Raw genomic sequence first — 7,924 nt, 5'->3', positions numbered from 1 at the left:
CACAAGCTCCCTGTCCTAAAACCACACACGTTTACTAGCCTGCAGTTCGGAGGTCAGAAGTCTAAAGTGGATGGGAGGAGGGCTCCAGGGCAGAATGTGTTTCCTTGACTTTTCCAGTTTCCAGGGGCCACCCACATTCCCCAGCTCATGGCCTGGCATCACTCTGGCCTCTGCTTCTGTTGTCACATCACCTTTTCTCTCTCCCTCTTGCCCTTGTCATTATCCTGGGGCCCCCTGGATCATCCAGGATAACCCGCCTCGATATTCATTAACTTAATAAAAGATGCTTAATCGTCAAATTAAGGATTCTCATGATTCTTAATCACACCTGCAAAGTCCCTTTTGCCATGGTAGGTACTGTATTCACAGATTCTGGGCATTAGGGGTTGGGTATCTTTGGGGGGCCATGACTTTGCTGGCCATAGACCACGTGGTCAGGAAAGACTTCTCCGAGGTGACCTCTGAGTGAAATTTACAAACAAGTCCGTGGATTTTCTCTGGTCTTCGGTGGGCAAGGCTTTGCCCCCTCCTAGAGGTATGTCATTTTTGTGTCCCAGATTCATGTCATTTTTGTGTCCATCCACAATGAGGCTCACCCCCAGGCAGCTTTTCAGGAGGTAGGCGGTCTGAACGCCTGAACTGAACGGATTCCACCCTCTATCCCAGGCAGAACCCCTGCCCCCAGCCCCAGGACTCTGCCATCCCCAGGCTCTGCCTCCATTCCAGCCCTGACCCCATTCATAGGAGCTGGGAGTCGCTGTGTGTGTGTCCCACTCCATTCTCTCCTCTCTGGGTCTCATCTGGGTCTACTGAAGGAAGGGAGGAGGAATCCTCATTCCAGCAACAACAGTCTTTTTCTAGTTAAACAATAAAAAACATCACACGTTCACAGTTCATAAAGCCCTGTACTGGGGTCTAAGAAAGAAGTACATCCCCATTTCACAGATTGACAAACTGAGGCTCGGGGCGGGGGGGGGCAAAGTGATTTGTCCACAGTGGCCCAGCCACTCAGCAGCAGCGAATCCAGGCCAGTTGGGTCCCATCCGCGGCAGTGGGGGAGGGGGAGGGTTGGACGTCAAGGACCCAGCCCCTCCTCTGGGGCTTCTAGAAAGCCCCGCTACTTGCCCCAGATCATGGAGGCAGTGGCAGGGAGACTCCAATCACTCACTTCCCCATAGTCGGTGAGGTCCTGAGCGGCCACCTGGATGCAGTACTTGGCCTGGGGCCTCAATGCCCTGAGGGTGAAGGATGTGGCTTCAATGGGCCCCACCTGAGAGCAGAAAAGAGGGCCAGGTCAGTGGGAAGGACAAGGTTGGGCGGGGCCGCTGTGCACAGAACTGCAAGACCCAGACCCTCACCCAATCCAAAAAACACGTCCTCTGCGGCCTCCTCCACCGCGTTGGGCCTTCCCCATCCCTGGCCCCAGAGCCGCCCGGTTCAGGATTCCTTGGGGGCCTGCACGGGCCCCCAGGCTGTCTCAGCAGCCAGACCCCAGCACCCCACTCCTCCTCCGGGCTCCCTCCTGGCCCCCTGGGTTAACCTTGTTTGTAAGTTTTCGGTATCTTCCGATTCGAGATCTTCAACATCTTGCTGACCAGGGGCAGCCGAGTCTCAGAGTTCGCAAGCAGGCCAGGAGCCTGCCTCTCCCGTACAAACCCACAAACCCGCCGATTGGACTCGATTGGACTCACACCCCTCTTCCTCTCTCTTTCAAGCCGACACTCCCCCTGCCTCAAAGCCTCTGGGGTGGGTGCAGCCCAGAGCCCTTCAGACTCGCCAACCCCGAGCTGTCTGCCTCGTCCTGCCTTGCCTTTCCGTGGAAATCCCAACAGAGGCACAGCCGGGCTCCTGTTTCTGCCTCCTGACCGTCCTGATGTTGCCCCAGGGCCCCCCTCTGTCGGGAAATCTACTAAATCTTCTTGCCGAGGCACTGACCTCTCCACATCCTCACTCGGCCACCTCCGTAGACGACAACCCGTGGGCACGAGGGAGGCACGCACTCAGCAATTCTCTGGCCTGATATTCCCACCCTCCCTCCCAGAGCCGGCCCTTTCCTCCTGCCGGGTCCCCCTCATCCTCAAGGACGACCCATCCCAGCCCCCAGAGGCAACCTCCTAGCCCCAGACCTGACTGGCTCCCTCTGGGCTCTGCCCTGACCTGTCCTGATGGTCGCCGGATGCGGTGACTGACATTTTGCATTTAGATTCATTAAAGGTTGCGCAACTTTGCTGCGAATACACTCAAAGCCACAGGCTACGTATAGCGTTGTGCACTTTAAAACGGCGAGTTTTATGGCATGCAAATTCTGTCTCAGTTTTAAGGATTGCGAAAATATTTAAAATAAAATTAATGAACACTAAATAAAACTTAAAAGCCAGTTCCTTAGCGGGAAGCCTGGGTGGCTCAGTCGGTTAAGCATCTGACTCTGATGTCAGCTCAGGTCACGATCTCACCGGTTTGGGAGCTCGAGCCCCGTCCCCCCTCGGGCTCCTGACTGACCCTGCGGAGCCTGCTTGGGATTCTCTCTCCTCGCTCTCTCTGCCCCTTCCCAACTCGCGCGTGCATAGCCTTCCTCTCCCTCTCAAAATAAATAAATAAACTTAAAAAAAAAAAAGGCCAGATCCTTGGCTACCCACCCCCCCCTTGCAGACACGTGTGGTTCGTGGTACAATTTGGGTGCAGACGGAGAACATTTCGGTCTTCCCGGAAAGGCCTAAGGGACGGGACTGAAGAAGCCCTGAGCTCCTGGTCCCCGCATCCGAGGCTGTCTGGTACACAGCTGACCTTCTCAGTACCCTGCCCTTACTTGTTTGTTCACTTTGTAAAAATGCAAAACAACCGATTTGTTTTCAAGCAAGGTGAGAGTCACATGACATGAAATTCACCCATCCAAAGATACCATCCAGCGGCACTGAGTCCCTTCCCACTGTTGTGCAACCGTCAACTCTCGTTCCAGAACATCCCAACACCCCAAAAGGAAGCCATGTGCTCATCAGCAACCTCCCCCACCCCGCGCCCCCCCCCCCAGCCCCGGGCAGGCACGAGCCCCCTTCCCGTCCGTGGATGAGCCTGTTCTGGACATTTCACCCACGTGGGCTCGCACCACGTGGCCCCTCGTGTCTGGTTCCCTCCCTGCGCGGCGGGTGGGGGCGCCTCGCTCCTGCTCGCGACCCAGGGAGGTGCGCGTGCACGGTGGACGCGTGCACCTGTGCGCGTGCGCGGTGGACGCCTGTGTTTCTCTAATTCATCCGTTGACATTCGGGCAGTTTCCACGCTTCGGCTGTTGTGAACGGCGCTGCCGCGGACGTGTACGTGCGAAGATTTGTTCGAGTTCCCATCGGCCGTCCCTTTGGGTAGACAGCCAGGAGTCCAATCCCGGGGCTGCCCCCAAGTGGCGCCCTGGCTGCGTTTGAGGCCCCAGCGCACGCCTGCTCCCGCGGTGCCCTCTACCCGGGAACCACCCTCCCCTCCTCCCCTCGTCCTCCTCACCTGGCGGAAGCGGGCAGATCTGTGATGCTTGTATCGGATCCAGTACTTGAGTGAGAAGGTCTCCGGGAAGGGCCAGGACCGGGGGGGCTCCCACTGCACCCACAGCCGCTGCCCAGGGATGGGGCTCAGGCGGACGCCTTCTGGAGGGTCCGGTTTGACTGATGGGCGAGCAGGATGCGGGGTCAGGAAGGGATGGCAGATTCCCTCCTTCACGCAATCAGATACTTATCGACGGTGAGCCTGTTCTGGACATTTCCCATAAAGGGAATCCCACCCTATGTGGCCTCTCATGTCTTTTTTTTTTTTGAGAGACGGAAAGAGACAGTGTCAATGGGGGAGAGGCAGGGAGAGGGGGAGAGAGAGAGAGGAAATATCTCAAGCAGGCACCACATCCAGCGCTGAGCCCAACGGGGGGGCTCAATCTCACAACAGCGCGATCATGACCTGAGCCGAACTCAAGAGTCAAACACTTAACTGCGTGAGCCCCCCTGGTGACCCTAGACTTTCTTATTAACCACCAGCAACATATGAGGGTTTGCAATCCGACAATGTGCTCGGAGAGTTGGCAGGGGTGGGAGGAGCTCACTGAGGAGATGAGTAGAGGCCTGAAGGAGGTGAGGGAGTGAACTCCCCCAGAGAGATCTGGGGGAAGAGGATTCCCGGCAGAGGGCACAGACAGTGCAAAGGTCCTGGGGCAGGACCTGCCTGGTGTGTTGGAGGGACAGAGGAGGTGTGTGTGGCTGCAGTAGAAGAAGTGAGGAGGAGAGAGGGAGGAGGGCAGGGAGGGAATGGGGCAGGTGCGCAGGGCCCTGGGGATCCAGGGGAGGAGGGCTTGGGAGTCCTGGAGGGCTGTGGGCAGAGAAGGGCTGGACCCGACTCGGAGGCTCGTGTGCACCCTCTGGTGGCCACTGTGGGGAGGACGGACTGTGGGGGTGAGGGCTGGAGTCTGGGACCCGGGTGCAGGGCCAGACAGGGGCTCAGGATGGGGAAAAGTGGGTCTCTTCTCAAAGAAATACCAAGGTGGGGCTGACGGGACCCAGGATGGGTGACAGGAGGTGGGTGGTGAGAGGGGGGAGGGGCAGGAGCAAGCTGATGGCCTCCACACCCCCCATCGCTGCCCACACTCACTGATATGTTCCGGAACAAAGGGCACGAAGCTGCTGCTGGTGCCCCGGGGCTGCACAGCCGTGACGTTGAGTATGTATGGCACCATGGAAAACATCTGGACGTCTGGGATGGTGCAGCTGGTGGCCTCTGGTGTCGGCTGGAGGCAGGGCCGGCTCTCCCCGTGGGCAGCCACGCCCAGCCTGGACACGCAGGGACAGTATGAGGGCCTCGGCCCTTCCTGCCGGCCCGCCCGTGCCCTGGACCCCGTGTGGACAGCACTCGAGGACCACGGGCTGGGATCCTGCTGTTGGCTGGGTGACCCTGAGGGAGCCGTTCGCCCCAACATCGCAGAGCCTGTGGTGACCCAGGGCCAAGGGTAACGCCCCACAGGGAGACGCTAGGGTACAGATGCTACAGGCTTCTGGAATGTCAAAGTTCCAGCCTTAGAATTCCAATATCCCAAGGTCTATGGAATCACAGGTTTGGAAATAAGAAGATTCTGATTCTGCGGAGTTCTGAGGCCCTGAGACTTCAGACTCCAGAGACATTCCAGAACATTCCAGAGCCTTCCAGAAAATTCCACGGGCTCCGACCGCGCTGTTGGACGCAGCGGTCACCGGCCATGAGTGGCTCTCCACCATCTGAAACATGGCTGGTGCAACCGAGGGTGTCTTTCTAATTTATTTCATCTACCCTCAACGTCAAGTTCCCAGTTGGGTGAATCGATTTTCCCAGCCACAAATTTTATAAAACATAACCAGAGACCGAGAATTTCCAGTGAATGTTTAGCACGTGAGTTGAAAAGTGCTATAAGTGTAAAATGCATGTGGAATTTCAAAGACTAAGCATAAAAAGGATGTGAAATATCTCCTTAATGTTTAAAATATTGACTACACGTTCAAATAATTATTCTTGAATCCTCTTAAGTAATATTAACTTCTGTCATAAATGTAAATACATGGATCGTACATAAGCATGTTAAATTACATCCCATCGTATTAAATGAGAAGTCCTCGGGATATTTAGACGTTACCGAAGTAAAAATACCAAAGTCAACTTCACAATTTCCCTTTCCTTTTTAAACGTGGCTTCTCGAAGATTTTAAACAAGGCACGTGACTCACAATCTGTATTTTAGGAAGTGTATTTCCCCTAGCTGGTGCTGCTCCAGAGTCCCGAGGGTTTCAGGTCTCCCTAAGCCTCCAGCTGTCCTGGTCTCAGGGCCAGCAGGAAACCACCCCCTGGAGGCCCCCCTAGCACTCTGACCTGTACGTGGCAATGAAGGAAGTGGGCCTGGTGGGGAGCGGAGAGGCCGGCAGGGTCCAGATGCAGTCCACGGCGACTGGGTACCTAGAGGCCCAGCACCGCACCCTGGGCTGGGTGGGGGCTGCTGGGGCCCCGGAGGGAGAGGGAGCAGGGTGAGCTTTCAAAGTCACCCTGGGGATGGTCCGAGCCCTACTGTGTGCCTGGCGCCAGCCTCCCCGCCAGGCACACAGTAGGTGCCTAATAAAGGTTTGTGAAATGAATGAATGAGTGTGTGAGTGAAAGGCACCTGCCTCATCTCCCACCTTCTCTAGCACCTGGGAAGGAAGTATTAGCCCATTTTCCAGATGGGGAGACTGAGGTTTATTTTTTTTTTTAATTTTTTAATGTTTTATTTATTTTTGAGAGACAGGGTGCAAGTGGGGGAGGGGCAGAGAGAAGGAGGGAGACACAGAATCCCAAGCAGGTTCCGGGCTCCCGAGCTGTCAGCACAGAGCCTGACGGCGGGGCTCGAACCCACGAACTGTGAGATCATGACCTGAGCCGAAGCCGGACGCTCAACCGACTGAGCCGCCCAGGCGCCCCAGACTGAGGTTTAAGGAGCCTCAAAGGGGACCTGGGTGGCCCCTCTCGTAACAACTTTGTTTCGAAGCAAGTGAAATGGATGCTATAATTAAAACGTCTCTTGTTCCCTCCCTCCCTGCGTCTCTCTCCCTCCATCCAAGCTGTGGCTGCCGCTTCCTGGTGCCACTTTGCGGTGGGACTCATCCTGTGTCTCAGTTTCCCCATCCGTGCAATGGGATGGTAACGCCCTCCCCCCCGCACCGGGTATCCAGTAGGTGTGTGAGCTCCCACCCCAGCTCAGAATGTTCCATGGCAGGCAACCTCCAGGCCCCAGGGAACGTCCCTCTGCCCTGGCCTCCCAGGCCCCCGGGGGTCCCACATACCTTCTCTCCCGATGCAGGGTGAGCAGCCCACACAGAGGGCGAGCACCAGAAGGAGTCTTGAGGCCATGACTCCGCGGGCTCTGCTGTCGTGAGCTGGGGCAGGAGCACCTTGGGGAGGCAGGAGACTGCAGTCCCACCCGAGGGGGGAAGCACAGCCCCCGGTCAAAGCCCCAGCTTCTCCTTCCCCAGGTATGACCCCCCCACCCAGTTGGCGGGGCCAGTGGAGAGCTGAGCAGGGGCTGGGGCGGCGGCGGTGGCGGAGGAGGTCCCTTCACTATCGCAGCCACCAGCGGGGCTCTGGAGGCCCCGAGGGTGCGGGCAGGAGAGGAGGCCACGAAAGAGAGAAGTGGAGACCCCGTGGCCTTTCCCACAACAGCCCGGCTGCCAGTCCTTCCTTCCGCCTGCAGCGAGGACGGGACGGGGAAACCCCCGGAGGGGGACAATGCCATGGAGAAGGATGAGAAAGGAACACTGTGGGGAGGGACACGGGGACACACACAGAGAGGAGAGAGCAAGACACAGAGATGGGAGACCGTGAGACAGGGGCGGAAACAGAGGAGAGACACAGAGACAGAGACAGACAGAGACCTAGGGAAGGAGACAGGCTGAAGAGAGGCCCGACCACAGTGGTGGGGACCCACCCTGGCCAGGGCTCCACACTCCAGGCCACAGAGAGACAGAAACGCAGGCCCCGGGGAGGCAGCCCCCACCTGCGGACCTTATCGGAGCCACAGGGACGCCAAGGGACAGGCTGAGCCCCTACAGACATGGTGCCTTCCCTGGACACCCAAGGAAACCCCCGGGACAAGCCACACTCCTGCCTCCCCTGCCTTAGCTAGAAAGATCCAAGAAACCCCAGGGGATTTCTGGGGATTTGCCAGGGGCAGGGAGGCTGGGGGGGGGATGCCCCCAGCAAGGCCAGATTCAGGGTGAGGAAAGTGACACAGGACGGGCAGCCGCGGGTCCTGTCTTCACTTGACATCTGGGTGGTTTTTCATCATGAGCTTCGACACCACGAACACAGCATTCCTTCCGGGGACCATGTGGTTGGCGCGGGGGGGTGAGCACCTCACCTCCTCATCCCTGCTTGTGGCCACCCTCCCCTCCCTGAGGGGGGCA

The 7,924-nt window shown here is 57.6% G+C and overlaps 1 protein-coding gene across 2 annotated transcripts; it reads right to left on the bottom strand.

The window, feature by feature from the left end:
- Positions 1–885: 885 nt before the first annotated feature.
- EBI3 (Epstein-Barr virus induced 3) lies at positions 886–7,160 on the bottom strand. Of its 2 annotated transcripts, none has more exons than XM_047850141.1 (5): positions 6,806–7,160; positions 5,862–5,985; positions 4,618–4,796; positions 3,490–3,647; positions 886–1,270 (listed from the first exon to the last, which is right to left on the bottom strand). In XM_047850141.1, the coding sequence occupies exons 1-5, from the start codon at positions 6,870–6,872 to the stop codon at positions 1,118–1,120; spliced, it is 681 nt and encodes a 226-aa protein (XP_047706097.1). In that variant the 5' UTR covers positions 6,873–7,160; the 3' UTR covers positions 886–1,117. The 2 variants fall into 2 exon arrangements, with proteins under 2 accessions (XP_047706097.1, XP_047706098.1); XM_047850142.1 differs by having other exon boundaries at positions 5,862–5,982.
- Positions 7,161–7,924: the final 764 nt, after the last annotated feature.

The sequence above is a fragment of the Prionailurus viverrinus genome, chromosome A2 (assembly GCF_022837055.1).
Source record: "Prionailurus viverrinus isolate Anna chromosome A2, UM_Priviv_1.0, whole genome shotgun sequence".
In the NCBI taxonomy this organism is placed as follows: domain Eukaryota; kingdom Metazoa; phylum Chordata; class Mammalia; order Carnivora; family Felidae; genus Prionailurus; species Prionailurus viverrinus.
This window is presented reverse-complemented; position numbering and strand designations above follow the sequence as displayed.